The sequence below is a fragment of the Lagopus muta genome, chromosome 8 (genome assembly GCF_023343835.1).
Source record: "Lagopus muta isolate bLagMut1 chromosome 8, bLagMut1 primary, whole genome shotgun sequence".
Taxonomy (NCBI): domain Eukaryota; kingdom Metazoa; phylum Chordata; class Aves; order Galliformes; family Phasianidae; genus Lagopus; species Lagopus muta.
Window position 1 is genome coordinate 20729346 of NC_064440.1, and position 21278 is coordinate 20750623.

The window sequence follows — 21278 nt, forward strand, 5'->3', positions numbered from 1 at the left end:
TGCTCTCTGCTCCGTTCCTAGCTCCTATTTGGTCGAGGGGTATCTCGAAATGGCCCACTTGAGACAAAATCTGAGGGGGGTCCCCGGCCCCGGCCGGGTCTCGACGCGCCCTGACACGGGGACGCGGGGCATCACAGGGCTCCCTGACCGAGCTTCCTCCGTGGGAGAGCCCCGGCTCCCCGGCGCTGGGACATGCGTGCCTGGGCTTCGCGGCTTTTTTCCTGTATCCTCACCTAGGGGCTCTGCCGCGGCCCTATCGTGCGGTGCTGCCCGCTCTGCGGGTCCACGAGCGCCGGGCCGGCTCCAGCCTCCCCCACGGATCTCGGATCTCAAAGTGGCTCGTGCTCTCAAATCACGTATACATATAGAAAAGGGCGTTTCAGCAATAAATATCTCGGCACTCTTTCGGGGCAATTTTCCAAACTACCGGGCAGGGCGGCGGGGGCAGCCCGATTAGGGGCAGCGCGCACACGGTATGAGGCCTTACAAAAAATGTCTGCGCATTTTTTTCCCCCTTCTCACACCTCCAATGCGCGATGTTCGCTGAAGTTCCCGCAGGACGCGGTGCGGTGAATGCGACCAATTCGACTCTCATTATGTGCCTCTGAATGGAACGGAGCTGCAGTCGGAGAGGGATCCCTTCGGCCCCTTCGGTCCTCCCGAAGCCGCTCGCGAAGGCCCCGAGATGTGCCGGGGCTTCGTCCCGCAGCCCCACGGCCGGGAGCGAAGCCGTGCTCGGTGCGCGGGGTGCGTTCGTGCAGTTTCCCCTCTCCTTCCAGCCCGCAGCCAGGTTCGGTTCAGCCCCTGCGAAGCTCCAGCTCCGGAGGGAGGCAGAATCGAGTGGAGCCATTGTTCTGATTTATTTTAATCACGTAACTGGTTAAAGCTTGCAAACGCGTGGAAACTGCGGCAAAGTGGAGAAGGCACCATTTTGCTGCACGGATTTGCATATACGCAGCGGTGCCCGGGTGGCCGGGAGCGATGCGGCTCCGGGGCTCGACTGCAGCCCCGCACCGGGCCTTCTCCTGCCCCGGCCCCGGGAAGCGCGCACCGGAGCCGTCACGGCCCGGCGGAGAATTTCCTGAGCCGGTGTTCGTCCGGGAAAGAGCCGCTGCCGACGTTGTTTTAATTTCCAGACAAAGAAAATGAAATTAAAATATTCCTGACGAAGTTTCCGTTAGCGTTGCCCTCCCAGGGCCGACTGGGAAAGCAGCCACGCACACAAACCAATGCCCCGGTGCGCACAGCGTTTGCAAAAGGCCTAACGGGGAACTTCCCTCTCCCTCCCCCCCCCCACCCCCCTCTCTTTTTTTTCTTAATCTTTTTTTTTTTTTTTTTTTAATTAAGGAAAAAAAAAAAAATCCTGTTGCGTACTTATGAAGGTATTTCCCGCCCGTAGCTGACAGCTCAATCTCCCCTTCGCTTTCGTTTACAGTCCTGTTCAGGAAAAGCGAAGTGAGGCAGCGGTTGCTCAATGCGTTTTCGGCGGCCGCGGGGCCGGGAGGGAACGCCGCACCGTGCGGGGAGAGGCCGGAGCTGCGCCGGGCCGCGGGAGGTGGCGGTGGCTCGGCCCAGCGGGTGCCTCATCCGAGGGTGTGTGATCCCCTGCAGCGGTGTGACACAGAACCCACATCGTTAGCGCAGTTTGGGTTTTTTTTGTTAGCTTTGTTTTTATTTTCTTTCCCGGCGGGTTCGATCAACACGTAAGGTACAGACAGAGGGCTCTTGCTCTTCTCTGAACAGAAATCGAGCGAGAGCCGCAATTTTCGTTCCTCGCCCTCCGTGACACGGAGTAGCCGTAGCCTTTTCAGAGAGCTTGTTGAGCTCCCGGATCCGGAGCCACGCGGATGCTTCGCGCAGGAGCTCGACGGCAGCGCGACCTGCGGGACCCCGAACTGCGGGGCGCGGTCCGGCATCTACTCGGCTCGGGCTGCCTTTGGGCCATCAATGGTTTCGGCTTCAGTAGCGGGCGCTATAGGAAACACGTTTTCTCGTAGGGCCCGGCTGTGGGTAACGCGGTCCAAAGCCCCTTTCGTTAAGGCAAGGAGCGAACCCACGGGCACAGCGCCGAGTGGCCATTAAGCGGGGTCCCCCCACCCCGAGTGCGGCTCAGCGCTCTGCTCTCTCCGGAGCTCCGCGCCCGCGGGGCCCCAACAGCCGCTCGGAGCGCGCAGGCCGCGGGGGCAGAGAGTGAAAAACACGAGCACAGCGCGCAGGCGAAAGAAACATGGCGCTGGGAAGCAGTATGTGCAAAATCCGCAAGGAATTGCAGTAAATTCCTTTTTGTTTGAAGAAAATTTACAACTTGGTAATAGACCTTTTTATGACCTATTTGGGCTCGTCATTGGCTGCGGCTGGTCATGTGCAGGCAGCGAGCGCTTTCATGGCCTTTTCCTGATTTCCCTGGCGAATTTCCCCCTGCATTCTGCCTTCAGAGAGTCTCAGCCCCTCTTTTCCTAACCTTTGTCTGGCTGAGGTGTATGGCAGCCGCCGCGATGTTGGCGGAGCTCTCCCCGAACCCCGCTGCTCCCCGGCTCCGCGACGCCTCTCCGCCCGCGGCGCTGCGCGGAGCCGCTCTCCGCTGCCCCCCGGATTGCTACGCGGGCGCAAAATGGATTACAGCGATCGTCTCCGGCTCTTCGGCAAGCGGGCGCTGCCGCCCACCGGTAAGCGTTCGGCTACCGCCAGCACCGCGCTCCCGCGGGCGGAGCGCCGGCCCCACTCGGTCACCTGTCCCTCGGAGCACCCAGCGCTGTGCGGTGCAGCCGCGGGACCGTTAGCGCGGCCGCTTTCGGGGCTGCCGTTGCGCCGGCTCTCGGTGCGGTTAGCGTGGATGCAGACTGCCGCTCGGGGCGGCGCGGAGGAGGCTGCGGAGCGAGCCCCGGCCCCGCGCACAGTGGCGGAAGGCTGAGGGTCTGGGCGCAGAGACACTGCGGTACTCCCGCTAAGCACCCCTTCCTCGTGGTTTGGTTTTCCCGCAGGCTGAAGTGCTGCGCCGTGTTTGCGCTCCGCGTTTTCCCGTAGCGGAAGGGCGCTCGCGTAACTTCACACCTAACAGGTGTCTGTGCGGCAGCGCCGGGGGCGGAGGGCGCGGGCGGCTCCGGAGAGCCGAGCCCCGTCCTGCCCCGGCAGCCCCCGCCCGGCCCATGATCCCGCAGCCGTGGGCGCGCCCGGCCCGCAGGGCACAGCGGGAGGAACCGGGCCCGGCTGCTCCCGGCGGGGCGGCCACGAAAGGAGAAGCGGAGGCGCGGTCGTGCAACTGGGCGAAAGCGCAGCGAGTGGGCAGCCCGGCTGGCTAAATCGTGGGCGAGCACTCGATAAAATGGGTTTGGTTTGAAATGTGCAGGGGAGATAGAACGACCACGTTGACGTTATCCACATTGCCTGCATATGCGTGTAGATCCTGTACCGCATTGCTTATATACGGGTGTACATACCCTGATCTACATTGCCTACGTGTGTGTATGTACTTGTCTACACCTCTGTTTCTCTCTATAGAACACGCTTGTAAATATATTATTTCACAATGTGTGTATCTATGCTGTATATCTCCTCCGCACTTTCAAAACACGCAATCGGAAGCCGCTGTGCTGCTTTGGGTGCTGCCGGCGTCGCTCAGGGACGGAAATGCACCGTGCCACTGCACTGCAGGAATTCACCACGTCGTCATTTCCCTCAAAAGCAGCCACACATTTAGCGGCGGAGCAAAATGCCGCAATTAAACCGGGCCCGGGGAGGGTGTGTGGGTGCGGGACGCATCCCTGTACGTGTTGGGGAGGCACAGAGGGATCCTTCTGTCAGCCACCCGGCGCCCGCAGCCCGCGGATCCGCGCCGCCCCCGTGCTGGGACTATTTGGGAGGAACCGCTTGTAGTGTTGAAACACTCTGGGAAAGTCAGAAAGTGTGTCGTGTTGCGTTAGGTTTTGCTCTCAGAGCCCCTCCTGGTCGGCAGGGTAATTATAGCTGCTTCGTAATAAATCTCCGCCACAATTTCGGAAAATTTCGTCCTTGAGGTGTTTTCTCATGATTCGTAGCCTGCGGGCAAATAAGACAACAAACGCAGGATGTTCGAACGGGTTCTGCTGAGCGTGTGTCCATATGTCGACAAACACACAGACACAGATGCATTTACGATCCCACTGCTGTATGTGGGAGGTCAGCATTTTTTCCTCCTAACCGGCTCCTTCCTTCCTTCCTTTCTTCTCTCCTTTTCCTTTTTTTTTTTTTCTTTTTTTTTTCTCCTTTCATTCATTTCATTGACATTAACGCACACATACGTATGTATATTTCCTTAAATATACCTATGTGTGTCCTTTCACAACAAACTCTTTCAGCACGTCTGTGTGTACGCAGGGCACCTTCGGGGACCGCACGGTTATGCACGTTTTTGTACCTACAGAGCGCCTGTAGCCGTGTAGCTGTATTGGTGCGTTGAAATGAGTGCAATTCCGATTTCACACCCAGCATTCTCACACCTGCTTCATTTTCCGACGTGTGTAACAGAATCTATGAGTCATTAAAAAAAAGAAAAAAGGAAACAGCCGATCTCTAACCTATGCTTTACTGACGTAAGAGCTATTTAAAAAAACAACAACAACAAAATATGACCTCCAGGCAATGGCAGCTGGTTCTGCAGGCGGCACCCAGGTACAACCGGCAGCTGCACCATGGGGCTCTGCCGAGGCCGGGCCGGGCCCCGCTCCGCTGCCCGGAGCAGAGCTCGGGCCCCCGAACGTGGGGGACTCGGAACGAGGGTGGATGCGACCCGTGGTCTCAGATTGATAAAAGCAATGCACGTTGTGTTTATGCTCCTAAAGTCCACTAATCCCACCAATTGGCTTGTTTCCTGATAGTATTTCGCTTTTCCCAAACAAATATATTTCTCACGGGGTGTTTCATGGGCGATGGGGGTGGAAAAAAATCGGAACAAAGACAGTATTTCACCCCCGGGTTGGCAGGCAGCTGTTAAAGGTATTTACGGCTCTACTGCAGTGCGGCACTCAATGCTGTGTGGTGCGAGGGAACAAACAGGAAGCGGGAGGCAGAGATGAGGCACAATAAAGCGTACAGCGGGAGCGGGGCCAGGCCGGGCGCGGAGGAAACGTCCCTGGCAGAGAGGGGCAATAAAAGGGTATTCAGCGGCAGAGGGGCTGCACGCAGCACGGAACCTCCCCGGATGCCTTTGGGGGAGGGGTCCCCGGGGCTTGTGGGGGGCAGCTGTAGTGCCTCCGTGCCGTGCCGCGACGGCAGCCCCTCGAGGCGGACCCGGGAAGGTGCCTCCAGGCTGTCCGAGGGGCTTGCGGAGCCCCCCGAGGACCCGGCCACGTGGCTGCCGCGCCGCGTCGAGGCCCGGCCGCGGGCGGGCTCTCGGGGACGCTCCGGAACCGCCCGGACCCGACGGCGCGGACCGGGGGCACCTGCCCGCCCTCGGGGCCGCCGTCCTGGGCGCGCTGCGGCCGCCGGGGGCGCGGCGGGGCCCGCCACCGCCACCAGCCGTTTTGTGTCCCACGGCCTCTTCCAGGAGAAGGCGCTATAGGACAAGCCTGGCCGCGATCCCTGCCCGGGAGAGGGGCCCGCCGCCCCCCGCCGCCCGCCCCGGGCCCCGGGCCCCGGCCCCGGCCCACGCCCACGGGAGAGACCACTGCAGGGCGGGGGGCACCGCTCGACCCTCCGCCACTTTCCTGGGGCGGCCCCGGTGCCCTCCCCCCATCAGTTGTCCTCCTGCCTCCACCGCCGACCCTCCCGCCTGTCCGGAGTCCTGCGTACCCCCGCCTTCCCCATGGGCAGCGCTAGAAGCCGGAGCAGAGCGCCCGCTGATGTCGGCCCCTCTCCCTGCCCCTTTGGCTCCGCGCCCCCGCCCCACGCAACGCCTGTGCCTCGCGGCTCTCCCTGCCTCCGCCTCATTTCGCTGTGCCCGGGCATGACCCTGGCCGCCCCCGGGGCCGTTCCTGCCCGAGCCGGGCGCTCCCATGGCCCCGGCTTCCCTCTCTACCCCCCGCCCCGAGTCCCCCGCCCCGCGGACCCGCAGTGCCGCCGCCGCTGTTCCCGTTTGATGTCGGGGCGCGTCTCGCTACCGCCCTGCCCGCTCCCGGGGCTCTGCTGCCTCTGGGGCCGCCCCGGGCCTCTGGGTGCCCACACTCTGCACGGGGAATGGGCGGAAAGTCGGAGCAGCGATAAAAGCTCAGTGCGATAATGCGTTGGACGCTATCAAGGCGCGCAGTTGCTGTTCAAAGCAAGAGTCGGAGCCTGTCATTTTGTGGCGGTGCGGTCCTGGGGGCAGGATGCTGTCTTAGTGTCTGGCACGGAGCTGCAAGGGCGACGGTGTTTTACCCTTGCGATTCAATTTCCCCAACCCTTTTATCGCAACTGTTGCCAGAGGGAAAGCAATTAGTATGGGGTTTCTCCATTCCACACTTTATCCTTCTCCAGATCATCAGCCCCGAAAATGGGAGCTGCCATACAAGCCTGAAGAAGAAACCGGCCAGAGCTTCAAAGTCAACTTTCACATCTGCATTTTAGAATAGGAAATGTGAAAATCCTACTAATTTCCCCTTCAGCATCTCAGGGCTACTATTATTCAATTGCAGAACTACATACGTCTTGCTTAGATCACAGGGAGCTTCCTCCCTCCCATCTACCCCTCGGATCCCACAGTCCTTTCCCATCCCCGCACCTCCCGAACACATTTGCCCTCAGCCCACGCCCTCCCCATCTTCCAGGGACTGATGGTTCACCTCTCTTCCTGTTCTTCCCACCTCCACCTCAAGAGATCTGCCGGCCCTCCAGACTGCCAGGGTAGCAGTCACCTGCCCTCGCAGCGGGCGGGGAACACGGGCCGGGAGCCGGTGGGTGATGCCGAATGGCTGAGGCATCGAACAAGAGTCGAACAAGCTAAGGAGTAGGGCGAGAACTAAGGGCCCGTTTTAAGTAAACTCAAACTTCAGTGCCTGGAATTACTTCCCCAGCCGAGCGAGCGCAGCGCAGGGGAGATCCCGCCCCGACGTTAGATGCCCACCGCCGCGGGACGGGCTGTGCGGAACCGAGCCCCAGAGGGGGAGTCGGAGAGCGGTGCTGCTGTCCGCGGCTGTGCGCTGTCGGACCCCGACGGGGCGGACGCGGCCCTTTCCCTCTGGAGAAGGACCGCCGCCCCCCGGCCCGGGCTCCAGCAACTCTGAGCCGCTTCGGGGCCGTGATAGAGAGCTACTGCCCGGGCTCTTTGTGCAGAAGCGGCCGTGTGACTCCAGGAGCATTTGACTTCCTGTGCTCGGGCTCCTTGAAATTCTCATTTGCTAGCTCACACCCTGCTCCCTTCACACCAGAGCTGTTTTATTGTTTTATAGCTCTCCTCAAACTTCCAGTCCTCAGAGATCTCACTGTGGCAGCCTTCACACTTCCCTCTCTCCCAAAGCCGGGTGTCCGCTGCTCCCAGCAGTTTGGTCGCTTGCAAAAGCCCCTCGGTGCCTGGCTAGCCCGCAGCCGCGGCACAGCTCTAGCAGGATGAGTCAAAACCACTTTCCAGAGCCGTCTGACTGAAATGCTACAAACACCCGGGGAGGGACGGACCCCCGCCCCGAGCTAACCCCGCGTTTTGTCCCGACGCGCTGCTCTGTGCCTCCAGAGATGGCACTCAGAGAGGGGCACCGCCCCTAGCCCAAGGGACAGGGAACACACCCACAGCCCTATGGGATGCTCCCCGCAAAGCCGCCGCGGAGCTGACCGGCCGCCCACCCCCACACCCGCTTACAGAGCAGCCAGAGGACCTTTATTTAGCGAATAAAAGTTTAAAGCTGAAGGTTATTTATGGTTCCGCAGAGATAGGTCCTGAGTGGCTATTTAGGAGCACGTGATTCCAATAAACTTTGTTTTATGGCTTGAGAGTTGACAAGCCAAAATATAATTCCCACCATAAATTAGTTTAAGAGCATACAAGTGCAGATGCTTTCGTTCCTGGAAGCAGTAATCGGGGAAGTGTTAGCAGGGATTCGTCTGCGGGAATGCGGCCGTGCGGGCAGCCCCGCTCCCCGGTGCCCCCGCTCCCCCCGGCCCCGCGCCGGGCGCGCAGTAAGTCGGCGTCAGCCTCCGGGCTGCGGTGCCTCCGCGCCTCCGGGCACTGCGGGCGGGGAGATGGGCCTCGGGCTCTGCCTGCGGGAACGGGCAGGTAGAGCTGGGCCGGGCGGGGCTGGGGGCTCGCTGCGCCCCGGCCGAGGCTGGCGAACGTGGTGAAGATCTTCATTGAAACTGGCCTGGAAAAAAAAAAATAAGAGAGAGAGAGAGAGAGAGAGAGAGAGAAAGAGAAAGGCATAGTGTTGTAATGTTTGGAGTAGAAGGGCTGATGCTCTTGCACTGGCCTTGCAGTGCTATCCGGAGGGCTCAGAGCTATAAGAAATGTGTATGTATATATATATATTATAAGAACAATATTGGGAAGCAAGCTATCGATACCTGGGCTATTGCTTTGCTGTTGTACAACAGCACCCCAAAATATGCCATAAAAGTGCAATATGGAAATAAAAATTGGCTTATAGCAAAATAAGAAACCAAAACAAATATTGGCATTTTGCTTCTAAATATACAGTGCTTTTCGGGAGCATGAGATCGAATGGGTGTTTTTGTCTTCCTTAATGTTATATTTGAAAACAATTCTTAAAGGATTTGAATGAAAGTTCGGGTCAGATGCATCCTCCTGTAACGCAAACAAAGACGCGTGGGTCGAGTTTACTGTTGGATAATTGTGTGATCTTACAGAGAAACGGGCTTAGAGCGGTCCGAGATTTGTTCCTATAGAATTGTCGTTCTGCCACTCTTAGCATGGATGCGGTGCTGCTCTGCACATTGTGACATTTTCTGGGCGATGTTTTAGCGAAGGTGATCTGAATATTTCATTTGTAAGTGACTGAATCGCCACAAAACGACAAAAAAAAAAAAAAAAAAAAAAAAAAAAAAAAAAAAAAGAAAGAAAGAAAGAAAGAAAGAAAGAAAAAGGCCTTTGTTATTCTTTTTTTTCCCCCACCAGTGAAAGATGAGGTCTGACTTTCCATCCCTTTACTAATTATCTGCTATAAAATCTGGGCTATGGCTCGAAAAGGTGAAGCTCACACGCAGCTCGGGAGGGCACGTGTCCGAGGGATGCCCGGGTTCCATACGGTCCCCGCTCAGAAGGGGCTCCCACCCCACCCGCCCCAGCACCGCGCTGCTCGCGGGATGCTGCCGGCTCCTCTGCCTCCATCCATCACCCGCGTTCTCTAACAGTCCTCCAGAAATACAACCCGCGTGTGGAATACGGCAGTAACAAACGTTTGTATTGCAACAGGTCCGGCACCATGGAAGGGCACTCGCGGTAAGTGACCTCTTATTTCTCGCAGAATTTGAGTGCTTTGAAAACACCGTTTCTCCCTCTCAGAGCAATTAGAAGCTCCGTATCTCTGCCTCATGTCGTTGCCACCAACCAACCAAAGCTGTGTCAGCGCGTTAAGGCTTTGGGGACCGTTGCGCGGTGCCACGTCGCGGGCAGCCCTGGCTGAGGCAGAGGGGTTTATTATAGGGCTCGCAGGTGCCTGGCTGCCGCCGGGCGGCTCGCGGCACTGCCCTCTGCTCTGGGAGGCTCGGGCCGGAGCCGTGCCGCCGCCTCGTTTGGAGCAGCCCGGGCAGGAGGAGCGGTGGCGGTGCCCGGGCCGGGCAGGCAACGCTGTGCCGTAGGGCCGGGCGGCAGCGCTGGGGGCGGGGGGGAGAAGGGGGGAGGTGGGCACGGTGCGGAGGGGGCGGCTTTCTCCAGCTGTGTGCTGGTCCGCGCCTGTCGCGCGTGAAGGAGAGGAAGAGAGCAGCGCGGTGTGCTGCAGGACACGCAGCGAGCTGCCGTTCGGGCTGGCTCTGCCTTGTCCCTCAGACGGAAGGGGAAGGCTGCGGTGTGTGAAGGTTCATTACTTGCGCCTCGCCCTCCCCGCTCCGCAGGCTGTGCTCCGATGGGGGAGCGCGCGGGAGCGAAGCTCTGTTTGTTTGGATTTCTTCCCGTTTCGTCCCCTGCTCACTAAGCTCTTTCACTACTTCTCGCCGGGTTCTCGTTCTCGTTTTACCCTGTGTGTCGATATGAGTTTCGAGCCCTTTAAGTGCGAGATAAACAATTGCCCCGAGCGCTGCGTTTTTGGTTTAGTCCCATAGGTAATTCCCTGCTCGCACAGCCCCGCGTCACGGAGGTGCCCTTGGCGTTTTGTTTTAGGGCCGGCCCTCAATGTACAGATTACTCGTTTTCTGCTAACGTACATTTAGCACGACGATTATGAACCAGAATACAAAAAGGCAGATAGATCAAAAGCCCTCTGTATGGGCAGTTGAACAGGAGGTGAATATATAACGCTTTTGTTCATCAATAAATCTTTGGCTTTGACCTGTCTGAGCAAGTCGTGCAATAAGGTGAAACGCAGGTCACAGCGTCTAACAAATATGAAAATGCGTAGGATGAGGCAGAGAGGGGGCTGCAGCTCCCCGGCCCCTCCGCGTCCCCCCCAGCGGCTGCTCCGTTCCCGGGGCTGCCCCATGGACGAGCTGGGGCGGGAGGGGGGGTTATGCTCCCTGCCCCTTTGGTCGGTGGTTAATAGAACCCCGGGGGGAACTCCTCCCCTCGGCGAGAGGAGGAGAAACCAGGAAGAGGCTCTGAAATAGTTGGGAGGAGGCTTAAATAAGCCGGGGGGGGGGGGGGGGGGGGGAGAGAGAGAGAGAGAGAAGGGGGGAAGAAAAAAGAAAAAAGAAAAAAAAAAAAAGAAAGAAAGAAAGAAAGAAAGGAAGGAAGGAAGGAAGAAAGGAAGAAAGAAAGGGTAGAGAATGGGGACGCAGGGTGGTTTCGAGGTGCACTTGCTGTGAGGATGGTGCCACCGCAGCCATAGCAAAGCAGCTGTTTCCAAACGGCATCCCCAGCTCAGGCAGCTGCGAGATGGAGCCCGGCTAGCAAAGCGGTGCTCATCGCTCGGGTGAACGCAGCAGCCCCAAATCCGCCCTCCGCAGCGCCTGGATGTGTCGCACCCCACCATTATCTGCCCTTATGTCGCCTGTTTCACATAGTGGAAGGAGAAGAGGTTGACCGAGGGACAGCAGCGAGGAGCTGGGTCAGGCACAATTCGTGAACTTTTGTACTCTAGTGTGCTGCTGTCGGCAAAGTAAAAATAATGAAAGTTGGTGATGTGTTTGCAAATGATTTGGGATGACCTCTCGCCCTGCCCTTCACCATAAACGCTACGCGGGAGAACCTGGGAGGGTGCGCGCTGCGGCTCTCGCGGGATGATGTTGCGCATAGAGCAGCAGAATGGCACCAAGGTAAACGTGGCAGCCCCCCGCTCCCCGGACCCGCTCACCCCAGCTCTACCCTCGTCTTTTTCACCCATCGCTGTCTCTGCTGTCGCCTATTTCACTTCTGTTTCGATTTATTTTCCTTTTTTTTTTTTTTTTTTTTTTTTTTTTTTTTCACTCGAGTGGGAAAATTCTAACTAGATAAAATGCCTTCAGATTCGTATCAGGACAAATAGGTGTACGCTTTATTTCCTGTAAGGTTTTAACTAGTAACATTCTAAATAGCGATTTTTTACTGGGAATGTCCGTTTTCTGTAGCAAGGTCGAAAACGGCGAGCACTAAAGCCGTCAGCAGGTCTTGTGAGGATGTGTTAGCTGAAATTCGTCACCATCAGTTGGTGCAGAGTCGTAAAGCTTCATTTCGTCAATAATAACAGCCGTGAATCCTTCCCGTATTCCCACCTTCCTGCAAAGCCGTGTTTCTGAGCTCGGTCCCCACCGTGTAGTTGGCATTCCTCAGAAGACAGTAAGGAGTAAGGATTGCAGGGAGCTGCTGTAGGGTAGGTGAAAACAGAACGTTATTACGTTGTCTATATATACCCTGTAGAACCGAATTTGTGTGATATTCATATAGTCACAGATTCGATTCTAGGGGAATATATGGTCGATGCAAAAACTTCACCTTTCTGCAGACGGCCAGGGGTTTGGGCACTAACGGAACCAAAAGACGTGTGCGTGTTGAACACGGAGAAATCCCCAAAGTTTTGCCGCCTATCTCCCATTTAAGCAGATTTTAGAACGTCTCTGAGAATTCCCCTGGTCGTTCAGCCCTACCTCCCGCTGGCAGACTGTGGATTTAAACGAGTAATCTCAGGAGATCTAAAAAATATTGCAGGAAAAAAAAAAAAAAAGAAAAAAAAAAAAAAAGAAAAGAAAAAAAAAAAAAGGAAAGAAAAAAAGAAAAAAAGAAGTCTGCCAATCAGTGAGCGAATCTTCAACAAAAGCCCCATAAATTAGCCCGATGTGCTGGGCGCTGCCAGAATTTCCCTGTCGTGTGTCCAAATCTCACCCAAATATTTACGACAGCGGCGAAAGCAGCGCTCGACTCACTGGGACGTATTTCCTTGCGCTCCAGGAAGGATGTTGATGAGCGAGGATTGAATTTCTCTCTTTAAACCCGTGATGTTTGTAACCCAATTAGAAGCCGTCTCAGTGCAATTGGCTGAACTTTGGTGGCCGAAAGTGGACAGTTTCTCGTTATCTGGATGCTTTCGTACGCACACGCACAGATTTTGTATGTGAGTGTGCGAGCGAGCGTGTGTGCCCACGTGTGCACACGTATGTGTTGAGGTCGAAAAGTGAATGAGAAGTTACTGATTGCCTAATTTTATTCAGCAGAACGAAATTCTGGTAACTTTTGGATGACCTCTGCGAGACAAAGACAGGACAGGTCTATTGTACATCATATTGCCCTCTTCTTTGATGTCTTTTCTTTTCCTCGCCTCCTTATCGGTTCCCTCCCTTCAAGTCCCGCTCCGACTCCTCGCTCCGCATCTCTCTCGAGGTTTTATTCGTACCGGAGCCCGGCGGCCATCCCGCCCGGCGGATGGGGCGGGGGGGCGAGCGGGGGGGAGGTGAGGGCTCTGCTCAGACAAAGGCTGCCCGCACCTGGGGGCAGGGAGGCGGCCGCACGCGGGGAATGGCCCCAAAACTCCGGGATCGGCCCCGGAGGGCGAACCCCGGCGCGGAGGGGTCACTCAGCTCCGCGTATATTATTTAGTTAAATTCGTGGAAATTCTGAGGCGCACACAAATCCGGTGATCGGCTCCCCGCCTCCCCATTGGCCGGGCCGGTCACATGCACGCCTAACTTTATTCAGTTGACAGCAAGTAGGAGGGCTCTATGGAAGGAGAAAAAAAGACAACACGAGAAAAATTAGTATTTTCTACCTTCCGAAATTAATGGCCATGAGTTCGTATATGGTGAACTCTAAGTATGTGGATCCCAAATTTCCTCCTTGCGAGGAATATTTGCAGAGCAGCTACCTAGGCGAACAGGGGGCCGAGTATTACGGGGCCTCGCAGGGCTCCGATTTCCAGCACCAGGGGCTCTACCCACGGTCAAACTACAGCGAGCAGCCCTTTGGCTGCGCCGGTGCCCAGGGCTCCGCCGTGCAGCCGCGGGGTCACGGACAGGAGCAGTCCGCCCCTCCGAGCCACTTCCCCGGCCAAGCCGAGCATTGTCCTCCGCCTCCAATGTCCAACTCCCGAGCCTGCGGCCAGCAGCCAGCCCTCAAAGCCCCCCACGGGTCAGCAGTTAAGCAGCCAGCAGTAGTTTATCCCTGGATGAAGAAAGTCCATGTTAACTCGGGTAAGGATCCTCTTCTTACTTTGCTCTTCTACCCCGCTCCCGCGTGTGTCCTCAGGGATGCTCGCTCGAGCCCTGGCGAGGCTTTAAGGCGAGGCGGCCAATTACACTCGTCATAAATTTTTATTGCCGAGGAAATAGGCCGTCGGCGTGCGGGGCTCTTCCGCGCAGGAGCCGCGGTAGCAGCCGGCCCCGCGGAACGGCCGCGCCGGGCACAGCCGGAGCGCCGCTGGGGCCGCGTGGGAAGGCGAGGCGGAAAGTCCCCCTTCGGTCTGTAAAGTTCTCCGTGTTTCTTTCCCAGTGAACCCCAATTACAGCGGAGGGGAACCTAAGCGCTCCCGAACAGCTTACACCAGGCAGCAAGTCCTAGAACTGGAAAAAGAATTTCATTTTAACAGGTACCTGACCCGGCGCCGCCGTATCGAGATAGCGCACACTTTGTGTCTCTCTGAGCGCCAGATCAAGATCTGGTTTCAGAACAGAAGAATGAAGTGGAAAAAAGACCACAAACTGCCCAACACTAAGGGCAGGTCTTCCTCCTCCGGTTCTAACCCCCACTTACAGACTGTTCCCAAGGACCATCAGACTGACTTGACAACTTTATAGAAGAGGTGACATTTTCCATTTCATCCTTCGATTCTGACCAGTACTGTACATAAGTGACACTATCCAAGCAGAACCTGCGTGTAGCAGCCAAGGAGTCGAGAAACTGCCATCTTTCCATAAGGTACTGTGGTACAAAGGAGACTAAATGACGCTACTTCGGACTTTTATTTTATTTGCCTCTCGCTAGCACAGAAAGAAAGAAAAAAAAAAAAGCATCATACAGGCAGTAGGAATTGGGAAAATATTAAACGAGACCTTCTGTCCATAAAAAGTAATAAATCATTGAAAATGAAACTGTCCCGTGTTTCAGTTTTGGATTTGAAAGTGAAGGTTCGATGCTTTATTCTGGGATTTTTGCTTTTAATTGTCTTTTTATCCCAGGCAGCGAGTGCGATGCTTTTGGGGCAAGTTGAGGACAGGACATTTATGGCATAGTCCTTCTTTGAACACAAAGACTCGCGATTGTGAACTTTTTTTTGTGCTGCTTTACCTTTCTTGGTGTGATGAAAATTACTCGCTCATTTCCATAATTTTCAGAAGCTGTGCATAGGAATTAAGTGAAAACGGGTTATTTTGTGTCCTGATGGTGTTAGCGTATTTATTTATTTGTTACGTAGAAGAGTGAAGATAAAAAAAAAAGAAAAAAAGAAAAAAAGAAAAAAAGTCAAACCAAAAAATGGGAAAAAGGGCTGAAATGCAGCATCTCTACTTCCCAGTCTCACGAGCCCACGTATGATGTTTACTTGTCTTGAACGTACACAACTTTCTGGTCCCATTTTATGCATTTCTTCCTTTGTGGAGAAGCGTCCCTGCTCCTTACCGTGTGCCACCGGGACTAACGGGCTCGAAATCTCTTCCCAAAGTCTGCCCTGCTCGGCGCTGTACTTTTAACCAGCAATACGTCATTTAAAAGGCAAAAATAAACCACAAAGAAAACCCCGGAGTGAAAAATCAATGTGATTTCTGGGATGGTTCAGAGCTCAAAGCTACATGCCTTATTTCTGGCTGGGTTTAGATTTATTTTCTACCCAACAGAGGGACGGGCTGTATGGGTTGCTGGTTCGGTTTTGTGCTTTGTTTATTGAGATTTTTTTTTTTAATTTTGGTCTACGTTACGTTTGTTGGGTAGGTTTGGTTCGGGTTCTTTTCACATGGGCGGTGATTGTTCTTAAGCAACCCTCGACACATGGCTGAAACTGTTGAAAATCTCAGCAAGTTATCGAGGGAAGGAGGGGAGGTTTGCACGGGAGCAGAGCTGCTCTTAAACCACGTATTTGCCTATGGCTGCTGCTCGTATCGTGCCAAAGTTGCAGTGAGCTGAGCCTGCGTTTTGAGTCCCAACCCAGCCAAACCTGCCCCTTTACACCCTGCTCGTGCGATCTAAGCTCAGCCCTTATCTCCCTTCCCCGAGGGCAGCCTGGAAGAGGGACCATCGCATGGAGATTTTAACTAGATGATCGCATTATTAAAGGGAGAAGGGAAAAGAAGGAAAGCCGGAGCAAGTGCTGAAGCTGCACTTCTGTAAAGGGAGGTTGAAACATCGGTGTAAGTGCTCGTGTCTGGGCTGAGTGCTAAACCGAGGACTCGCTGCTTCCCCAGCTCACTCGGGAAAACACTGCAAAAACGGGCATGAATAAATTCGAAAATAAAGGGCGAGCTTTTCAAAACGAGGGCATTCGGCGGGATTAACTATGGGCAGCGGTTAATTTCTGCCCTTTTCTCATCCCTAGTAGTCCGCACAGTGTCTTGTAAGACTTGCTCTTTTGTTTTAGAGCCCGGAGAAAACTCTTTGTTCCTCCTCGGGGTTAGCCCAGTTCTCAGACTTGCACATGGCAATACTTGAATATCTCCACGTCGTGATATTAAAGATGGATATTCCCGCATTATTCGCATCATTGTTTCTACGACAAAAAGCGCGGAGTTCATACATAGTAAAGACGTCTTTTTTTCTGACGCCTTCACGTTGAGAAGCTGAAAAGGTATTTTACTGAAGTTCGGCTAAATTGCAGGAACAGGTTCACCCAGAGGACAAATTTTCTATTCGATTAGTTGTATTTCAGCCGGGAAGAGTGACCTCTAAACCCTTAACCTTTTGGACCCAAACTGCTCTTCCCTTTCTCTGCCATGGAGAGCAGATCGCAGCGGCGCTTGGGGAGGGAATTCCTCAGGCAAGTTTTCAAGTTTTGTTCCATCCAATTCCTGCGTTTCGTCTCCGGAGCTGACCGAAGCCCTCCCTTCTCCATGCGAACCTAGGATAAAGGGGGAGGAAAAAAGAAGAAGAAGAAGAAGAAAAGAAAGCAAGAAATAAACAACCCTCTCTCTGGCTGCTCCCCTTGAAAATACCCCTCCCGGCCCCCCGCTGCCCTCGCTCAAAGTCTGTGACAAGTTGGCTCGGAGCGGGGAGACCGCGGTACTTGGGGGGGAGATACCAAGTTTGGCCTCTGTGGTGCCAGGCCGGAAAATAATGTCCCGGGATAAGCAGACCTCGCTTTGTGCTCCTTATCGTGAGAGATCGCTCCCCAAGTTAAAGGGCCAAATTCTGCTCCCAGCTTTCCTTCCCCCGCCCACTACAGTCAAACAAGGATGTAGCTGCGAGCAGAATTTGGCTCATTGCCTTTTGAAATGTTAATATCTCCGGGACGAGTGTTGGCTTCAGCAGGCGCGGCTCCCATAGCCCTCTGCACGTCCCTTTGAGCGAGGCCGGGGCACCGCAAGTTTACAGAGTTGTCATTGCTCTGTAAGGCCCGGGAATATGGGAGCTGGGGGCAGAAAGCACCAACGCAAATAAATGGATTCCAGCTGCCAATGCTCCGAAGGGTCAGGAATGCGGGCAATAACGACCAGGAGCACCCACTGGCCATTATCTCCCGTGGAGAAGGAACCCGAGATTTATTTTTTATGATTTTTAACTTTCTTCCAGGGTCGTTTTATGCGGGAGAGGGAACCCCTTATTTTCATCATGGATGAAACATGGTGTACCGAAGCCTTTGTTAAATGCTCGCGTTGCCCAGCAATACTCTGGTCTCTGTTAAAGTGTGATGTTTTACAGACTTTACAAATGTTTTGCTGCCGTTGATTAAAGCGTTATTTATACTAATTGTCGCCTGTAATTTTGATGTAAGCCCTCCATACACATTTTAAATAATAAAAGGTGTAGAGAAATAGATTCTGTTTTGTACCTTGTACCAGCAGTCCCTACGAGGCGGGTCCGTGCAAAAAGCCTGTCCCTCCCTTCATTACCATGCTAAGAGATGAGTGACTCCACATTGCATCCGTCCAAATGTCCCTTTGAACAGGTTTGCCGATGGCCCCGCCATCGTGGTGTGACTCCAGGCCAAGCTGGAGCCTGTATTTACATTGAGGCTGCAGTTAAAAGCGCCTGCCACCCATTTGCTGCTGCTTTGCATTTAACAAGCCCTCCTAGAACGACTGCCGGGTATGTGCGTGTGTGGTGGGAGCGGGAGCCCCACCTGAAGCCACCTCTATCCCCTCACAGACGTGTGGCTCCGGGAAGCACGACGTCAAGCTGAAAATACGGCGCAACGCCAAGCTGAAAATACAGCGCAGTGAGCGGCTTTCAGTTTCACTCGTTGGCCTGACACGAGCGAAAGATCACACAGAAACACAGGCTCGGAGTGTTTAGACTGCCCCCTGCACCCAGGGCAGACACCATTATATTCCAACCCCGCACAAGCACCTCAGCCAACGCCGCATCCCCTGGGCTGGTGCCAGGAGGGCTGCCAGGGAGGACTCGGCCCCTCGGAGCGCGGTCAGGGCACGGGGCCAAAGAGCCGCATCCCGAGTAGAGGGGCGAGAAGCACTGCGCGGCCCGCGTGCGCCCTCGGGGCAGCGGGAGCCGCGCATCCACAGCCCCGCGTTAAGCGCCGAGACCCATTCAGCGATTATACTTTCTCTCTGCTGTTTAATGGCTCCTCCTGTTACCCCGATACATCAATACGGCTCTGCGTGCTGTATGGCCGCTAGTCGTTAAGGTAAGAATGGAGAGGCGAGGCGCAGTCCGTAGCACACCCCGCGCACTGTACAGTACAGTACATAGGGACCTCTCCACGCGGAGCCGCACCGCTGCCAACGGCCATGTTGGTCGGCCCTTTCCCCTGATTTCTTCCTTCCCCCCCTCCCCCCTTCTTCTTCTTCTTTTTTTTTTTTTTTTTCCCCTTTTTTTCTTTTGCAAGCCCAGAGACCAAAATAATCGTGCTAGGAACAGTCATAACAGGCAGAATTTCAAAGTGCGAGGAAGATGATAAGAATAGATTTCTACAAGTCCTGACCACGTGATTCTCGAAATAATTAATTCAGCACGTCCCTTAAGAAACACGGAGTCGTCATTAATCTGCCAAGCAAAGGACTCTATCAGACTTGAAAACTGAAGAGATCCCAAGAATATAATATACAAAGGGCGCAGCCCCTCTCTCCGCACACCTAGCTCCGTGCAAGCTGCCGAAAAAAAAACAGCCGCCCGGTACGTAAAGGTTTTTTGCTTTTATTCCTTCTTATTTCAGCCTTAATGAACTTAGCTGTCAAACCCGTGACAAATAGGGCACGCCGCTTCCTGCTCGCAGCCCGGCCGCGGCCGGCAGCCGGAGCGGGTGACCTTTGGTTCCCAGGGAGCGGGGACGCGGGGCGCGGAGCGGCGGAGAAGAGGCTGCCGGTGGGCGCGGAGAGGTGCGGAGAGGCGCGGGGCGGAACAACGCGGCTGTCAGGGCATCTGCTTCCCGCTGCCGGCGCCGCCGAGAGGCCCTCAACTTCTTTTCAAGAGGGGTCGTAAATCGTGCCGCGCCTCGTGTGACGGCGAGGCTACCGCGGGCGCGCAGGGCCGCCCCGCTCCGCCCGCAGCGCCGCTGCTGCCCGGCCGCGCTCCGTGCCGGCCCCGCGGGGAGGGAACCGCGCACCCTGCCCCGCAGCGCCTCTCGTCCCCGATCGATAGGGGAAAATCGGAGGAGGGGGGGGATGTTGTGCTGATAGGAAGGCACCCTCCGCGAACTCCGTGAAATACGGACCGCGAGGCTGAGGCTTCTCTCTTAAATCCCGGAGTCAGCTGGAAACGCTTTCTGCAAACAGGATATTCTTTATTGTCCTTGCTGGAGTAATTTCTAAAAAAATCCGAGATTGCAGCTTTTTATTACTTCCGTTTCGGTGGCAGGACAGAGACAAAGTTTCCTATGTTATGAATTATACATTCAAACAATAACACATTAATTCAATTATTCAAAGATGACAAATGTTTATGTGCTTTGGTAGTGACTAAGGAACAGATTCGCTACTTCACCGCGAGTCCCACGTTTTTATCAATGAAGTTTTATATTATCCCGTTGGCCCGGGAAGGAAACCCAACTCCTCCAACAGGCGCAGTAAAATGGACCCGAACATAAATCGCGGCCCCTTCGTAAGAGCGTTTATTCCCGCATATAGCCCGGGCTATTTTATCAGTTTGACAATTGCCGGAGTTGTTGTTATAAATCATCATAAGTAATTCCTGAAAGGGTGCGAGGCTGCTGGGGGGCGGGCGGAGACTGTAAATCTTTCTGTTTTATTGCTCTATGAACATATGCTCCGATTGAAGAACTCTTAGATCCTTTACTGGAGACAAATTCGCGCAAAGCCGGAGTCCCACCGGCGCGAAGGATTTACATTTCCTTAGGAGCTTTGCGGTCCCCCTGCGATGCCTTCGTTCTGGTGGCGGTGCCGAGGTGCATCCACCTCCCCGCCGGCCTCCGTGTGTAGTTTCAACGGCCCCTTTCGGAGCCTCCGAGCGGCCGCCCCACGGCTGCAGGACTTCCTCGGGGGCGCCGGACCTAGGGCCCCCGCAGCCCCGCACCGAACCCCGCAGTCTTTCGGCCCCGCACACACAGCGCGGGGTGCAGGGCTGCGGGGGCACACGAGCCGGTCTCCGCGAAGCGCTCAGACGCCGAAATAGATGGCAGACGGAAAGGATATAAAGAACCATTACCTCTTACTCGGGGCGAGATTTAAGTGCATCGTTTCGAAGAAATATAGGATTATAAATCCGAAGCCGTACACAATAATTTACACAGAACTTACGCTTCCATCACCGGACTCCAATCTTTTTATAACTGGTTTGCAAAGTCAGGAAAAGCAATGTAATTTAGATAAATGTTACAATGCACTTACGGTCGGTATCGTAGGGCAATACGTTACTGTCACATCCCCGTGCTTTGGATGGTAATGAAATCATAGCAGATGTTAGATTAGGGCTGGTGTATTTATAGCTACAGATACGTTAGAAAATCAAAGAGAGAACCCAATAATTTTTTTTTTTTTTTTTTTTTTTTTTTTTTCGCCAAGCTGAAATTGCTGGCGAGCTCTGTGGGCACACATGACGGATACATATCGGGTTCGCTCTGCTCTCAGCTTGTGCAGAGAGCGGGGAGGCAGGCTTAAGGCACAATGTCATGAGTTCTTGCTGTTTTTGTTTTTTTCCCCAACGCTTCTGTAGCCTCCAGCCAGGGCCAGTCCCTGCCGCCCGCCTGCTCCCAGGACGGAGAAGGAGAAAACAAAAATCCGCGCTCTCCATTCCGCCCGGCGCACGGCCGCCGGAGCAGCGCGGGTCTCGGCCGGTCCCAAACCTCTCCTCTCCCTCCGCCGACAGTTTCTGCGCCCTAGGAACATCCCGCGGAATTCGCCTTTTTCCCGGCGCTCGGGCGGGCGCGTAAGTGCGGAGAGGCGCGGAGCCCCGGGCCGGGAGCGGGGCGCGGGGGGGCCCGGCTGGGAGCTGCTGTGCCTCGGCCCGGAGAGCTGCTCCAGGCATCACGTGGGCAAACACGGCTGTATTGGAAGGCAGTGCCCATATTTCTGGTTATAAAGGGTTTTCTCCTGCTCGTCCCCAAAATTCATCAATGGCCTCACGATTTAAAAACAAAACAAAACGAGAGGCGGCCAATTGCTGCCTTTGATTCCGGGAGGCTGATAGCTGAAGGGCCGTGTGTTGATTTTTTTTTTTTTTTTTAACCCCACCAAATTCCGATTTCCACCCGCTCTCTTTTATTGGT

General features: G+C 55.0%; 1 protein-coding gene across 1 annotated transcript; it reads left to right on the forward strand.

The window, feature by feature from the left end:
- The first annotated feature begins 12236 nt into the window (after positions 1-12236).
- On the forward strand, positions 12237-17817 carry HOXD4 (homeobox D4). Its single transcript, XM_048953055.1, has 2 exons — positions 12237-13647; positions 13946-17817. The coding sequence occupies exons 1-2, from the start codon at positions 13239-13241 to the stop codon at positions 14248-14250; spliced, it is 714 nt and encodes a 237-aa protein (XP_048809012.1). The 5' UTR covers positions 12237-13238; the 3' UTR covers positions 14251-17817.
- The last annotated feature ends 3461 nt before the right edge of the window (positions 17818-21278 follow it).

Excerpts from the sequence above, each read along its gene's own strand:
- HOXD4 (XM_048953055.1), top strand. The coding sequence starts at position 13,239 with ATGGCCATGAGTTCGTATATGGTGAACTCTAAGTATGTGGATCCCAAA. Across the intron at positions 13,648-13,945 it reads GAAAGTCCATGTTAACTCGG|TGAACCCCAATTACAGCGGA; the intron begins GTAAGGATCCTC and ends TTTCTTTCCCAG.